The sequence below is a fragment of the Pseudorasbora parva genome, chromosome 25 (assembly GCF_024679245.1).
Source record: "Pseudorasbora parva isolate DD20220531a chromosome 25, ASM2467924v1, whole genome shotgun sequence".
Classification (NCBI taxonomy): Eukaryota; Metazoa; Chordata; class Actinopteri; order Cypriniformes; family Gobionidae; genus Pseudorasbora; species Pseudorasbora parva.
The window spans coordinates 794,412-812,053 of NC_090196.1; the positions used below are offsets into that span (position 1 = coordinate 794,412).

The window sequence follows — 17,642 nt, forward strand, 5'->3', positions numbered from 1 at the left end:
TGTTTCACATAAACTGTATTGTAATGAACCAGAATATACATAACAATTGTTACAAAAGGAAAAAAACAGCAATAAAGTGTGGTGCGCAATCAGTGTATGTGTATCAGTTTCTTCCTTGGTCCAGTCTTTCAGACGACAAAACAAAACAACAAAAATCTCTTTTCAGTCCTGGAAATTAGTTGTGTCCTTAGGTTCCAATGATTTCCTACCCCACAGCACTTGGGATCAAATGAGACGTCCCGCAGCAATCAATGATTCCATGGGTTCAACGTTCAAGGGTGGTTGGCTCGCCATCTTCCTTCCGGAAGAATTCAAATCCATACAAAAAACCTGGCCGAGATTCAAGTTCACACCTGACGAAATACAGCATCAATCCAATGGCCCAAGTGTTGATGATAAACTTTCTCTTTTTAATATCAGTTAACAGTCTCTTTTAAAACAACACGTTTGTGTAATACTCAGTTTCCCTGCATCTACACAGCGGAGCATATCATTACTCTCTGCCGATATTTTTCTCGAACGATCGCCAAGGGGGCGGGGCCTCACATTTTTTTACACCAATAGCAAATTTCCTTTTCTTGCTAACACTCTAGTTGCCAGGCAGATTTTCATGATATCAGGTTAACAAAATAATGTGATTGAAGGGCACAATAAATGATAAATCAGTTCATAGAACATTAACTTTTCCACTTTGGGATTTTGCATAGGGGTTACATCCTCCCCCTCTAAATTGACATGAGTCCCTCATGTACTTCAAATGATGCGATACTCTGAAGATATAGTGTTCCTTGGACATTTTGACTGTCACGCAATGAGTCAACCAGTGCTTTGTTAAATCCCTCTAACAAGGTCTGTGCAAAGGAAATTAGGGGTTTCCCTAACTCTGGGTAATGGAACAACCCGGGTGGTCTGCGAATTCTTCCTGATCTACGTACATGACAATCATCAGGACTCTCATCTGTTATACCCCTAACATGATCCTTTGCCTCGCAGAGTTCCTTTTCATAGTCTTTGGGATCTACTCCTTGCCCATTAAAGGAAGAACCAGGAACAACTAAACTCGGCTCAGGCGATTCTCCAGGTACTGTTTCCACTATGCCCTCCATCGAAGTGTCTGGTAAATACTCTTCTCCTCTAGATTCCGATGAGTCACCTGGGTTATGAAACTCAATTCCATTATTCCCTAACGGGTTGTTGGCAACACTGTCACCTGAAGAAATCTCAGTGAAAATCTCACCGGGTGCTGTTTGCTCTCCTTTACTTGGATCTTGGCTGAGTTCACCTTGAATACACCTTGGTAGGTTCCCTGTATCCATTGTAAGGGGTGCAAGATGTTTTCTGGGCACTTCATACACGTCCACAATCAGCTTTTCTGTAGGCTCTAAAACAGCAGGTGATAGTTCCCAATCATCATCATCTTCTGATTCTGGAGGTTCTTCCTCAGACTGAACAATATTTTGTCTGGTTTTTGGTCTCTTAGCTGGACTAACTTTTTCCTCTGTTTCTCTCATTTCAGGAAGAAACCCACAGGGTAAGAGGTGATCGCGGTGCAATGTTCGCACGGGTCCATCTGCGTTTTCAGGCCTCACAGAGTATACCGGTAAGTCTTCCATCCGTTTGGTTACCACATAAATTGTAGCTTCCCACCGGTCAGCGAGTTTGTGCTTGTTACGTAGTCGCAAGTTCCGCACCAGTACTCTATCCCCTGCCTCCAAGGTTGACTCCCTGATGACCTTGTCAAACCGTTGCTTGTTCCTCCCAGCAACTTTCTTGGCATTTTCAATGGCAACGTCATAGCTGTGTTTAAGACGTGACTTCAAATTCTTGACATACTGGGAATGATTATTTCTTTTAGAGTCTTGAACAGGTAACCCAAAAGCGATATCCACAGGCAACCTTGGCTGTCGCTCAAACATGAGCTCGTAGGGTGAAAACCCTGTAACATCATTTTTTGTACAGTTGTACGCGTGTGTCAAGGGCTTCACATACTCACGCCAATGAGTTTTCTCTTTGTTCTGCAAAGTGCCCAGCATGCTGAGAAGAGTGCGATTAAATCGCTCCACTGGGTTCCCTCGGGGATGATATGGGCTGGTCCTTACTTTCCGAATACCTGTGATGGCACATAACTCTTTGATGATGTGAGACTCGAAATCCCTTCCCTGGTCACTGTGCAATCGCTCCGGAAAACCATAATGAACAAGGAATTGGTCCCACAAACACTTGGCAACAGTAGTGGCTTTCTGATCTCTTGTAGGAATGGCTACCGCATATTTTGTGAAATGATCGGTAATGACGAGTATATCTTTTGTGTTCTGGCTGTCTGGCTCCAAGGAAAGAAAATCCATGCAGACCAATTCCATTGGCCTCGTAGTGCATATGTTTACAAGGGGGGCAGCCTTGTCTGGGTGTGTTTTCCTCCTGACACACCTCTCACAAGTTTTTATCTTCCGTTCCACATCCAAGGACATTTTTGGCCAATAGAATCTTGACCTTACAAGGTCATTTGTACGCTCGATACCTAAATGGCCCATTTCATCATGGAGGCTGTGGAGAACAGTGGATCGCAATACTTCAGGAAGAACAAGCTGGAATACTGTCTGGTCATTGCACATGCGTGTCCGGTACAAGAGCTCACCCCTGATCTGAAGGCGATTCCATTCCTTTATAATCAACTGAAGATTAGGATCATCAACTTTAAAATTCTTTGGCAAATCTTTCCCAGATTTTAAGAGATTGAGTGCCTGACTAATGACAGGATCTTCTCTTTGAAACCTTATAAGATCTGCTTCACTGTACTTTGGCAAGGACGAGATGCCACACTCAATTTCTTGTTCTTCGAAGTTGACAGGAATGGCGGTGGGTTGAATAGCCAATGACTCTACATACCCAATGGAATGGTCGAGTAGACAATCTTGATTGATAAGATGCCTTTGGCATGCTGCCCGAACAACTACTGTGTCAAGCTCATTTATGGGACTAGAGGATGACAAGAGATGTGCAGTAAACCTCTTGATTTTCTCTCTCTCCTCTTTAGATGCGATATCATCTTCCAGGTCACCATGAGGTCTTCTTGACAATCCATCAGCATCCGCATTGTGTTTACCTGCCCTATACTTGATGTCAAATGTGAAGGTGGAGAGAGCAGCAAGCCAGCGGTAACTTGCTGCATCAAGCTTGGCAGTAGTGAGCAGATAAGTTAATGGATTGTTATCAGTAATCACAGTGAAGTGATTACCGTATAGGTAATCATGAAATTTCCCCACAATGGCCCATTTGAGAGCCAGGAATTCGAGCTTGTGGGCAGGGTATTTAGATTCACTTCGAGTCAGTCCTCGACTCGCATAAGCAATGACCCGTGGTTGCCCGTTCTGCTCTTGGTACAGGGCTGCGCCCAATCCTGTAGTGCTTGCATCCGTATGTAATATATAAGACAGTTTAGGATTAGCAAAGCCAAGAACAGGAGCAGACACTAACTTGCTGATGATCTCTTCAAATGCAGTTTGACACTCAGGGCTCCACCGTTCTGCAAAAGGTTCCTTTGTGTTTAAGTATGTGTCCCTAGCTCTTATCCTCACCCCTTTCCGCTGGGGAGGATATCCAGCCGTGAGGTTAGTTAGGGGTTTGACTACTTTTGAGTAATCTTTTATGAAGCGTCTATAATATCCTGAGAATCCCAGGAACGATCGAAGTTCCTTTAAATTCTGGGGTCTCGGCCAGGTTGTTAACGCTCGGATTTTCTCAGGGTCGGTCCTTACACCCTCTCTAGAAACAACATGTCCCAGGTAACGGACAGATGTCTGAAAAAATTTACACTTATCAGGTGACAACTTTAGTCCGTAATCTCTGAGACGTTTAAGCACATGAATAAGCCTGGTCTCGTGCTCCTCCAATGTGTCGGAGTAGACAATCAAGTCATCTAAGAAGACAAGAACCTCCTTTAAATGGATGTCCCCCATACACTTTTCCATTAGGCGTTGGAAAGTACTGGGAGCGTTAGTTACCCCTTGAGGCATGCGGTTAAACTCCCAGAAGCCTAAGGGACATACAAAGGCTGTCTTGGCTTTGTCTTCTTCCTCCATCTCGACTTGATAGTACCCAGACTTTAAATCCATCACAGAGAACCACTGCGATCCAGCAAGAGCAGAAAATGACTCTTCAAGATTTGGCAGCGCATAGGCATCTCGTATGGTTTGCATGTTCAATTGTCGATAATCCACGCACAACCGTACATCACCATTCTTTTTGCGGACAACGACTATTGGGGATGCAAATGGAGATTCAGATTCTCTAATTATGCCGGCCTCTGCCAAGGTTTGCAAGTGCTTCTTTACTGCCTCAAAGTCCCTGGGGTGGATTGGTCGGGGTCGCTGCTTAAAGGGAGTAGGATCCTTCAGCTTTATACAATGCTTTATTTTGGTTGCATGGCCAAAGTCAAGTTCGTGATTGGAAAAAACATCAGAAAAGGAAGTCAACTTTTGCGTTATACGGTCCTTCCACTGTTGCGGTAATGGGGATTCCCCAAAGTCAAACTGCAATTCGAGGTCTGGAGGTTGTCCTTCCTGAATGGAACAACTTGCGGCAGTCAATTGCTGTTCATTCTTACAAGAATCTAAAAGTATCCCCTGAGGAACACTGAGTTCAGCCAAGATACAGTTACGAGGAAGGAAGATGTCATGGTCGGTCTCATTCCTCAAAGAAACCGGTACCTTAAAAGGGCGTTGCTTAGGAAGAGTAATAAGGCAATTATCAACAAATACCCCACTAGGAAGGACTGATCCTGAAGGCTGTTCAAGTAAAGCCCATGCTTCATCCCTTGTTGAAGCAGGTTGAATGAGGTAGCCCTCAAGCAAAGTTTTCTGGCCTGCTGGGAGAACTTCTGTCTGCCCCTTGAATTTCACAAAGGTAAGTCTACCACTGGTGGCTTGCTTTTGTCGTTTATTCAATGTTCTCCAGACCTGAATGTAGCCACAGTGAGGGGATCTGCTTAGAGTTGGATATTCGTCACTGCACTGTTCATATACAGCGTCTAAAGTGTTGGTGCCAATTATCAGAGGAACTTCACCGCTTGACCTAATGTCTGGGACTACTAAGGCAAGTGTAGATATCTCAGGTTGCGACTGAAGGAAGTCCTTAGGGAACTTAACACAAATTTCAATGTATCCTAAATATGGTACTGACTGACCGTTTGCTCCTTCCACAGCAAGCAATTGATTGATGGGCTGAAAAGGCTGATCAGAAAGATAACGACTATAAAAAGATTGTGCCACAGTCGTGACCTGAGACCCTGTATCAAGTAAACAGTTGCATTCTGTCCCAGATATCTCAACAACAGCAGTGCACTTCTCTCCAATAAGTCGGCTTGGCAACTTTCTGTCCTCTCGAACAGTCTGGGTCTTAATTGCACATTTTTGTACTTTCTCAGGTATGGGACCTACGTTAAGTATGGCTCCTGTGTGTCCCGCAACAGAAGCCTCTACTCGTTTAAATCCTGCACCCCTGCTGCACTATTCTGCATGTCCCAAGCTTTCTGTCTGTCTCGAAGTTCTTTTTTCTTAGCTTGCACTAATATTGAGTTTGGCGGATTGCTGCAGGAAGAAACGATATGGCCATCCTCGCCACATCTGAAGCAGTACCATGGTTTAGGCTTTAAATTGACTGCAGGGGTTTGTTTAACTGGTTTCTTATTTTGCAAATCAATTTGTTTTGATCTCTTTGTTTTTTTTTCTTGAACAGTTCTCTCTTCTCTGGAAGCCATTAGACTTGCTATTTGTGCTTGCAATTCAGCTATTTGCTTTTGCAGAGGACGCACAACTGCAGAGGGGCTGCAATCATCTTCCACAGGTAAGTCAAATTGGGTCAAACAAGGATTGCATGTAGCCTGCACACTAGGTGGGATCCTTGCCTTAATCCCAAGGTGTTGTTGCATTCTCTTACTTTTGGTGGCTTGCCGGTCTTCTTCGGTACGCAACATAAGCAGAAATTCTGGAAATGTCGGGGGGGTGCTCTTCCGTTGTTCAAGCTGGAGGTTTGCAATAAGAGCATTATTCCAACATCCCCGACAAAACTGTCTCAAAAGTTGTTTGTTCATGTCACTGGCGGCAAGGCCATTCCTTCTCACAACAGAGCTGAGTGCCGTATGAAGCCGATGAAGGTAATCAGATGGCTTTTCTCCTGCATTTTGATTGAGGTTTAAGAAGGCGGCAAAAAGCTCATCACCATCTGCAACGGCAGCAAAAGCAGAATCAAGCAAGTCAAGGTAGGCTTGGGATGATGCCAAAGGACCTAACGGTTTGACTATATTGGAAGCTGGTGATGCAAGGCTTCCCAGGATTTTCCTCACCACCACTACATCTGAAACTGAGGGATCATTTCTGTAAAGATCCACATTAGCACGCCATGTGTCAAAGTCAACCTCAAAGTTTGGCATGGGCGTTTTGCCAGAAAAGGTCTTTAGCTTTACTGTGGCATGAGACTGCGAGGCCAATTCGTTGCTCCTGACAACATGTTCTACTACCACGCGCTGAACTTCCGAAGGGGTCAGTTGACTGGGTGAAAGCATTATGGGAGTACTGGGTCCAAGGACACCATCCAGATTCATAGCTGACTGGGGTGGTCGAGGGCTTGTTTTTACAGGAATTTCGCATGGATCTGTTTGAATACCCTTACCAGGCGATACTGCTGGGCCACAGGGCACAAAAGGCCCCTCAGGTTCTGTCTGTGGGTCACCATCATCAAGCACAGACTGAGCAGTAACAGAATCACTTATTCTACTAAGCTCTTCCCGCAGAACATCTTCAAATTGTCTCCCACTCATTTTAGCTAATTCCTTCAGCTCAGATAAATAAGCCTTAGTGGTGGTGGTGCCACAGGTTTTGCTATACAGACTTGCAAGGCTCTGAATGTGATGGATCACAGTAGGATCAGCAAGACAGGATCTGTGAAGAGGTAAGCTCAGTGCCTCTATAGCAGAGCCGTGTTCATATTCAATTATTATCTGTCCATAGTACTCAGACTGACTATCTGTTATTTTTACAGTTCGGGAAATTTTCCCATACCGCTGCAAAAATTCAGCAACCTCCTCATCCACAACAGTATCTGATAACCCGCTTACAAGGACACAGTTGGGGACCTTTAAATTCTCCTTAATTACTGTTTCCATGTTTACTGACCACAAAATGAATTGGCAATAGTAAGATCAAAGAATAAATGAATGCTTTCTTTAGTTAGACTAATTCAGTTTCAGCATACACAGTTCGATAACTTCAATCTGGTACCATTCACAGGATGCAGAAGGTATTTTAAGAACCTGAATCCTTCAAAAGTATCAGAAGATAAAATAAGATCTCCTGGCTGGGCTCGCCATGTTTTACTGTGTAACCCTCCTCTAAAGGGTAAATACACACTGGTTCGGATACTCAACTTAAGGCCAATTAATTACAGTGTGGTAAATGGCACAACCAGAAGTTATTGATAACCACACAGATTACTGTTTCACATAAACTGTATTGTAATGAACCAGAATATACATAACAATTGTTACAAAAGGAAAAAAACAGCAATAAAGTGTGGTGCGCAATCAGTGTATGTGTATCAGTTTCTTCCTTGGTCCAGTCTTTCAGACGACAAAACAAAACAACAAAAATCTCTTTTCAGTCCTGGAAATTAGTTGTGTCCTTAGGTTCCAATGATTTCCTACCGCACAGCACTTGGGATCAAATGAGACGTCCCGCAGCAATCAATGATTCCATGGGTTCAACGTTCAAGGGTGGTTGGCTCGCCATCTTCCTTCCGGAAGAATTCAAATCCATACAAAAAACCTGGCCGAGATTCAAGTTCACACCTGACGAAATACAGCATCAATCCAATGGCCCAAGTGTTGATGATAAACTTTCTCTTTTTAATATCAGTTAACAGTCTCTTTTAAAACAACACGTTTGTGTAATACTCAGTTTCCCTGCATCTACACAGCGGAGCATATCATTACTCTCTGCCGATATTTTTCTCGAACGATCGCCAAGGGGGCGGGGCTTCACATTTTTTTACACCAATAGCAAATTTCCTTTTCTTGCTAACACTCTAGTTGCCAGGCAGATTTTCATGATATCAGGTTAACAAAATAATGTGATTGAAGGGCACAATAAATGATAAATCAGTTCATAGAACATTAACTTTTCCACTTTGGGATTTTGCATAGGGGTTACACCTACTGCGGCCAGAGCGCTGCATAATAAGTAGCCACGCTTCCCTCGGAGGGCAGGGACAATGACACGCCCCTACTGCGTGCTAGAATCTCCGAAAACAAGCCGATTTCAACCTCAAAATGTACGCTTTTAAATACAACAATACTGCTTTCTCAAAAACGGAGAGGCTTCTTCGTGATCTCAACTAACAGATTCTGCAAAAAAATGAAAATCACAAAATTTGAAAAAAAATGCTTCTTTCGCATTTTGCGCTAAAGTTGTGCTGCCGACTTGTGTCCCTGGTTTCCATGACGGGTCACATATTTCCTCAAGAGAACCTCATCTTGAATGAAATACCCACCAACAGAATCTCCTACCTCCTGGGATGAGATCACAACATCAAATAACTGCTGTAACCCAGGATCATTCTGTTGTGCTATCACTAACTCCCTATGAGAAATTGGAGAAAGAGCTGATAAACCAAGCACAACACATTTTTTCACTTCTTTTTCCTCATAAGACATCTCACGACTTTTTGAACGAGTTACTACACATGCTGTAAACACCTGTGGGAATTTTTGTTTTAGCGTATCAGACTTTTTAACCAGTGGAGTAGGCACTCCAAGAGGTGGTGGTATTACATCATGCCATAGCCTACCTCCAGCTAAATTATTTCCAAGAATTACCATGACACCCTCCACTGGTAATGATGGACGCACTCCCAAGGTCACCTCTCCACAAACCAACTCCGAAGTCAGTTTTACCCTGTGCAAAGGAACAGAAAGAGTCTGCAAACCAATCCCCCTGATCAAATATCCCTTCACGGGATGTCTCTGAAAAAGGTAAGGCAGATTCAAGAATAAAGGATTCCGAGGAGCCTGTATCTCGCAAAATTGAAACTGGAACTTTAACCTCAGAATTAGTCAGAGTAACAAAACCTTGTGAAATAAACGGAGCAAATTTTGTTTTCAGTTTTTTAATCAGACACTGATTTTCCTTCTTCCCAAGATCTGCCACTCTCAACCGCATTTGAAGTTGGAGTAGTCTCAGTCATTATCACAGGATTAACATTAACATGCAACTTGTTCTTTTGACTGGACTTCAGCTTCGCAGCCAAAACCGGACACTTATTTTTCCAATGCCCGATATTGAAGCAGTAATTGCACACTAAATCTCGGTCAGCTCTCTCATGACAAGTTCTCAACTTTTGGCATATACATTGTTTCGAATCTCTTTGGCACAACTATATTTTCGCTGAAACTACCATGGGGACGCACTGATCGCTCTTCTCTATACAAAGTTGTATGCGTCAATATGTAATCATCTGCTAAAACTGCAGCTTGAAAAGCATCATTTGGTCTCTTTTCATTTATGTATGTAGCAATATATTCAGGAACAATGTTCTTAAACTGTTCCAGAATAAGGTCACTTAAACTCTCAAAATCCTGAACACCGGAAAAATTACACCAACGGTCTAAGTGTGAAACAAGTTCTCTTACCACCTCAGAGTGTGTTTGGCGATCACTTCTCCTCCAGTTCCTGAAACGCTGGCGGTATGCTTCATGAACCAGCTCAAAAGCTTTTAGGATAGACACTTTTACTTTGTTATAATCTCTCAATCCTCCATGGTAAGCGCTGCATAAGCCTCCTGTGCTTTGCCTGTAATTACAGTTTCAAACATTACAACTCTAATAGCATTTGGCCATTTACCTTCCTCAGCTATAGTCTCGAATAAAGAAAAAAAAACATCAGGGTCATGTTCATTGAATTTAGGGAGCAATCTCAAATTACCAGCCAAATCAAAACCACTATGTAATTTATCACCACTCTCATGGGATAATCTACCCTCCTTTACCAAATTCAGATGCTCCGCCTGCAATTCAAACTCTTGTTCGGATTTCTTAGCCTCTAGTTTCTCACGTGCAAGGTCAATCTCACGTAGTTTGAGCGAATTATCACCTTTTAATTTTTCAATCTCAAACTCGTGAATTTGTTGCATTTGCAAAATCTCTTTTCTTTGCTCAAAAGACAAAACGGAAAAAAAAACCAGCAACCTTTTTACACCCTCATGCTTACTCTGTGCTGAAATGGTCAACAAATTATTTTCACTTAGCCAGTTTCTCACAATAGAACGATGTTCGTTTTTCTTTATTCGTTTATCCACGTTACTAATCTTAAAGTGCTCAACTAGTTCCCACAACTGTTGTTTCATCAACAAATTTAACCCATCTTCTGACAGTACTTTAACAAAGTCCTCAACAGATGCCATATTAAACGTAGTTACTCTAATTTTAAGGAAAAGTGCATTTATAAACCTACCAAAGCTACAGACAAAAACGTACTCTCTTTCCCCATCTACACTGCCTATCAATTCACTAAACTATCCTTTACCTAGTCTTCATGCAGCTTTCAAGAGTAAAGCATCATTAAACACCAAAATATCAATCAATCAACTTTATTCATATAGCACTTTTACAATCACGATTGTGTCAAAGAAGCTTCACAGTGTCAAACAGGATAATATTGCAACAAAATTAGATTTGGCTGTACAGTCGTACTGGAGAAAACAGTGATGTTATCAGCTTATTTTAATTTATCAGAGAGAGACAATGTTGGCAGATCAGTATTATAGTTTATAGAATTAATTAAACCCTAATTAATAAATTTTATCTGTATAACTAGTTGAATAACTTTGATCATAATTTTAGTGTCCCCAACTGAGCAAGCCAAGCCAAAGGCGACAGTGGCAAGGAACTGAAACTCCATCAGGGCGTGATGGAGAAAAATAAACCTTGGGAGAAACCAGACTCAGTCGGGGTGCCAGTTCTCCTCTGGCCTATTAACACACCGTGTATGATTATTATTCTGGCAAACTTACAGGTCAGAAATCATATTAGATTGGAATATTCAAAATTTCAGGGTATCACGGAAGAGACAGATTTATTTAGGATGGGGCGTCGATAACACAAGAGTATGAATACATGAAAGATCGGAATTATTGCGCCGGTGAGGCAAATTCAGAGGAGACACCAATTGACACGGTCTCAGCAGACACTCCAGGATGAGCTGGTCATGTCCAGGCAGGTCCACCATCCGATCCGGACAGGGCCCAGATCCGGGATAAACCTCGGGATAAACAGAGAGACTAACATTAGCGTAGACGTCACTCTTTTTATGATGTAACGAGTACATCAGGTGTTATGGGAAGTGTTCCCGGTTCCGGCTGACCTAGTTAATGCAGCCTAACAATCAGTCAATTGATCTGAATAATGAGAGTTAAAAATGTTCTGTGTGTATGCCATAGTAAAGAGATGTGTTTTTAGTCTAGATTTAAACTGACAGAGTGTGTCTGCTTCCCGAACAATGCTAGGAAGACTGTTCCAGAGTTTAGGAGCTAAATAGGAAAATGATCGACCGCCTGCAGTTGATTTAGATATTCTAGGTATGATCAACTGGCCAGAGTTTAGAGACCGCAATAGACGTGATGGGGTATAATGTGTTAAGAGCTCGCTTAAGTACCGGGGAGCTAAACTATTTAGTGCTTTGTAAGTAATAAGCAAGATTTTAAAATGTCTGCGATGTTTAATAGGGAGCCAGTGCAGTGTTGACAGAACTGGACTAATATGATCATACTTCCTGGTTCTAGTAAGAACTCGAGCTGCTGCATTTTGGACCAGCTGGAGTTTGTTTATTAAGCGAGCAGGGCAACCACCCAGTAGAGCATTACAATAATCTAGCCTTGAGCTCATGAATGCATGTACTAACTGTTCAGCATTTTGCATTGAAAGCATGTGCCGTAATTTAGATATATTTTTAAGATGATAGAATGCGGTTTTACAGATGCTAGAAACGTGGCTTTCAAATGAAAGATTGGTATCAAAGAGCACACCCAGGTTCCTCACTGACGACGAGGGCTTGACAGAGCAGTCATCAAGTGTTAGACAGTATTCTCGGTTACTACTTGTGGAGCTTTTCTGTCCAATAATTAAAAATTCAGTTTTATCTGAATTAAGTTGCAGGAAATTACTATTCATCCAGTGTTTTATATCAGCTCTGCATTCCGTTAATCTTGTGAATTGGTAGGTTTCGTCAGGGCGTGAGGAAATATAGAGCTGAGTATCGTCAGCATAAGAATGAAAACTAACGCCATGCTTCTTAATGATATCTCCCAGTGGAGCAGATACAGGGTGAAGAGCAGCGGTCCTAACACTGAGGGGGTTTGATATAGACCTGCTATGTATGTTTGTGTACTGGTGCGGTGCGTGGGCTTGGTGTACACTTCACTGCTGTTTGCAGTCAGTGGATTGTGTGTGGCCTTACCTGGTGTTACAGGAGTATCATGGCCTCTCATTGCTGCCGATTTTGATAACCAGCTATGGACTACCGTGATGGGCATAGGATTGCTCATTTGAGAGAGGATGTGGATGCTCCCTGCAGTGCAGCTTGTGATCTGTCCAGAGAGGAATGACTTCACAGTATTAATATGGTAGGTGTTTCTGTACCTGAGCATAGTAGGGAGAGAGGATGCTCATCAGACAGTCCTAGTCATAAGCATTCTCACAATCACTCACATGAACATAACACGCTGGATCAAGCCGTGAAAGTTTGGTGGAAGTAGCTAAACACCCAACTCCTGCTCCCCCAGCCACAGACACTCAACTACAGATCCTGTTCAGAGTTTACCACAGAGGATGGACAGAGTTGAAGCTCATCACTCATTCTCACCATCACTACCTCCTGGTCAGGAATGCGTTCCTCCACCTGTGCAGTGTAATCCTGACAATGATGCAGAAGATGCTGATGTATTATCTCTTCTTGCTCTGAACACGCTGAGCAAAAATCATATTCTTTTTCAATTATATAAAAAATATATTTCAATTCAATGCTTGCTCTGTGCCACTTGTCCTTATCGAAGCAGCCGGTACAATCAGGGTTTATGCCTCATCTATTTCAACATCTCATAGGGGAGTGGATGGCTGACCAATAGGCCAACATCCCTTGGTATGTCAGTTTCTGAAGGGAACCCATCACTTATATGTCCAAATCACACTTTGCGGGTAACCAATCAGCATTTGCCTTTTGTACTAGACTCGCTCACTAAGCCCATATGTGAGCCTATGGCAGATGCAGATTTAAAAGATTTGTCTCTCAAGACAGCTTTTCTCTTGGCTATATGCTCTGCTGAAGTGTAGGAGGATTATTTGCTCTATCTATTAGTGATGATTGTTTATGTTGGAGGCCTGATGCACAGGGCGACACTCTGGCCCCAAGTCTTCAGAAATCTTTTCTAGAGGTAGTTCAATTTCAACCCCCATCTTTACAGGCAGCACAGCAAAGTTTGCTACTTCATGGGCTGCACTAAAAGCAGTTCCTGTGAGGGACAATGTGTGCAACAGGATCATGGTCTACATAAAGAGTTGATGTAACTAACGCAATGCCTGTCCCCGTCCCTGCCAGTCAGCACTGCAGTTTTGATGTCTGTTGTCCAGCGAGGTTTGAATACATTAGATTCTGTAGTTCCTGGCCACCCTGTTAACATGAGACATCCTATTAGAACGTATTGACTGTAGGAGTGAGGTCGAAACATATCGTAAATCATGTGTATAAATATGGATCTGTGAGACCAAAGGAAGACCACCACTATCCCTGCCGCTCAGAACACTGGGGCTTTGAAGTTAGGAGAACGAACCTTAAGTTTAATCTGCATTTATAGCTGATGACATTCCGCTTCCTTGTTTACATAAGGTCTTGACAGAAGGCAAATAATGAAGGTTATCGTCCTGTTTAGACTGTAGTGACAGTCATCCTTCAGTCTCACAGATCCATAGTTGTATTCATAACAATTTGTCTTGTGTATGGGTAACGCTGTGCACTGTCGATTAATTTGTATTGTACATGTAAGTGATCCATTTTCTTTTCGATGATAACTTCCATTATACCATTTGTGTTTTCCTGGTGATTATCAGTGTGTTCTGTATGTTTGTGATACAGATAAATTACCTGTCACAGGTTGTGCTGCAAGACAAACACATGATGAAGAAGAATGAAGTATAACCGGCTTTAAAGGGGGGGGGGGATGCTGTTTCATGCATACTGATCTTTTTACACTGGTAAAGACTTGGATTCCCATCCTAAACATAGACAAAGTTTCAAAAACTAAGTTGGACGTTTGATGGACGCTTCCGGTTTCTCACAAGTTTCGGAGAGATTTTTTCGAGTATGGCTCGGCTTGATGTCGACAGAGCGGAAGGTCCTTGTATGGGCCGTACGGGCTCTTCTCCCGGTAGAGTGCGCACGCGCGTGACTAGAGCGAGAGAGGAAATGCACGCCCATAAACACTGCTCTCAGCTGGAGATCCACTCATCTGAGCAACACTTCTGTCACGCCGCACTCCACTTTATTCCTATGGGTGACTTCAAACGACTTTAATGCTTCCGCACAATATTCCGGGAAAGCAGCGCTGCCTTTGAAACGATTTGAACCATAGACTGTAAGATTTGAACACAGAAATGACGAGAAGCGTCACAACATCATGCTTCAGTCGTGTCACAAAAGGGGATCTCCACGGTCACTGATGTCACATGACTTCACAAAATCAACAAGAAGTGTGTTTTTGACGGAGCGGTCCCAGCGATAAAGGTTCGGTCCTGCTTTGGAAGCAGGCGGTGAGTAAAACTGCTTCAGATGTCTGTGCTGTCGACTATCGTCGCGTGAGTAAACATCAGTAAACAACACGATCGTGTATAACGTTAGTTAATTTATCAATGGAGCATGCGATCTATGGTGTGTGTTTAAATACATTTGTTTAGCTGACCACTATAGGTGTCAGTTTGTTTATTGTTAAACCACCCAAACATAAACCTAGGCTAGGGGAGGTTCTCACAAAGTGTGCTTCGTCATTCAAATGCGCTAACGGACTCCATTGTTGTTCTATGTATAATGTTACACTAGTCTGACGTTACCCCGCGACCCGGCCCCGGAAAAGCAGAAGATAATGGATGGATGGATAGTCTGATGTGCAAAATCGTTTTGCTTGCTACTGCTAAGGTTTAGTCGCATACAATAGTCCATAAACCGAATCATGTCCTCATAAACTGCGAGTAAACACACACAAATGTTGACAGGCCACTAAATACAGTCCATACCACAGAGACGGACGTCCTGCTGCTGCTGTTTCTCCTGTTCAATTTAGTTCAGCCTCCGGATCTGATTCTGGATCATTATCTGTATTAGTTGAATCTGATTGATAGCCATGGTTTATTTAGGGTAGCGTTTCTTTTCCACGCTTGACGATGTCAGCTTTCAGAAGCTCTCATGCTGAAGCTGTGCGCTCGTGATTCTTTAGCTCTGCCCACTCGATACGTCTCCAGCCGCTCGTTTTTTTTTCTGGAAAGACTCTGTACAGCCTATCTTTCTTTTATAAATATAACAAAGCTAAAGACTTTTCGGAGATATGAAGGATGCAATACTACTCTATAGGTACTCAAGATTGACGTGAGATTGACTGAAACTGATCTCACACTGATCCACCCCCCCCCCCCCCCAATATTCCACAAAGCAAATGCCAAATCAGATAATTAGTCAAACACAACGTACACACGGATGAGACCAACCATGAAACTCAAACAGAACTGAAGGAAGTAGTGATAAAGACACACACATCTGAACATGATGACGAGATCAAATGAATACCCATGACAACTGAGACGAGAGTCCATGTGGTGTGACATCAGCATAATACATTTCATGAAATCACCAAAATCATATCCTATTATCACTGAAATATGGCTACTGTATTTTTACTGTGAAATTCTGCCATCCGAAGCTAAATTTAATGGATTTTCGTACATGCTGCTCACATGTTTTTCAAGATCTGTGGTATTTGATTTTAGTGAAAAAGCAGGAAATGCATAAAAAACAGGAAATGCATAATATTTGCGTCATTGGGACTAAAGAGAAAGTAATGTAATATTTGATTGCCGATATATGAAGACTAATTAGTTGAAAACAAACATACAAAACTTGTTTCAAATCTGTTTACAGTCCATCTTTAACACTTACACATTAGAAATAATTTCCATTAATCATGTGAGCATTTACAGACGTGTACAGTATCAAGGACTAGGGGTCGAAGGTCATATTGCACAAATATAAAAAAAAATGAATTAGAAGATGTAGTTGAACTTTAAAACACATCAGTTGATTGTTCTTTCTTTTCTGTTTGTGATTTCAGATTGTGGTCCATGAGGGTTAAACCTGTAGATTTGATCTGTAGAGAGCGTCTCATACTGAGATGAGGAGATCATGAGATGTGAAATGAGTTCTCAATGTTCATTACACAGGCGTGAGAATACTGTGGTTCATAAGACAGCGAACATGTGTCTGTAATATGAACATGTGATTGTGTCCCTCCTCTTGTGTGTTCATCTCTATAAAGACGGAGCTCATCTATATTCTCTACTCTCTCAGATTCAGCTTCTGTTCTCACAGTTTGAGCTCATCATGAAGCTTCTCCTGTTTCTTCTGTTGCCTTGCCTCGCTCTCAGTGAGGTTGGGAATGATTTTAGTAAATGCAGTCTGAAAGGGTTCTTTCTGAATAATGAGCCTCCTCGATTCACACCATCACTGAGCTCAACAAAGCACATCTGTCAGTGTCTTAAGGATGAAAATGGTGAGGTCAAGTACCTTTATGGAACTCTGTACAACACAGCATGGAAGATCCCCGTCTACTCTGCGTATAAATTTGGGAGCGCAAGCACTGGGAGATGTGATGCTTGGTACATTGAGCCTCAGGTAATTCTTAAACTGTATATTATTATAGTTTATTTATTTGATATGACAATAATACATTTTATTATTACTGAAACAGTCTCTAGGTATTTATTTTTTATTGTATTTTTTAAAAAATTCTCTCATATCATTTAGCTGGACGGAGTTGCTGACCCATGTATGGCACCCAAAGGTCGCAATAAAGCTATTGGTGTTAATCAGGCTTTGAATCGTGACTATGTGGATTCTGGCTATGACAGAGGTCACCTGTATCCAGTCCAGCACACAGACAATCCCATCTCCATGCTGGCCACCTCCACCCTCACCAACGCCGCTCCACAGGACCCAGATTTCAATCAGGGTGCATGGAAGAACCATGAGAAGGACGTTATTAATTTACTGAAAAAATGTAAAAAGGCTTATGTGGTGACTGGTGTAGTTCCTGATCCCATTGAAAACATTAATAATAGAGTGACTGTCTCAAAGTATTACTGGAGAGCCACCTGCTGTCAAGACAACAATGATAAGTTCAAAGGGCAGGGTTACTATGGACCTGATGACAAAGGCGAAGTGGTGCCATTATCAATTACAGGCCTACAGAAAGCTCTGGCTGATGTATACGGTTTGAAGAAAGTTGTTATTTTCCCAGGTGTACCAATCTCCCTAAAGTACGAAATAACTGATTGTAACTAG

The 17,642-nt window shown here is 42.3% G+C and overlaps 1 protein-coding gene across 1 annotated transcript in view; it reads left to right on the plus strand.

The window, feature by feature from the left end:
- The window catches only part of LOC137064345 (endonuclease domain-containing 1 protein-like), a 116,869-nt gene extending 99,227 nt beyond the window's left edge, over nucleotides 1-17,642 (plus strand). The window contains exons 2-3 of the mRNA XM_067435700.1: nucleotides 16,650-16,973; nucleotides 17,106-17,642. Of these exons, the coding sequence (XP_067291801.1) occupies nucleotides 16,683-16,973; nucleotides 17,106-17,642 (828 nt within the window). The 5' untranslated portion in view covers nucleotides 16,650-16,682. The remainder of the gene's footprint in view (nucleotides 1-16,649; nucleotides 16,974-17,105) is intronic.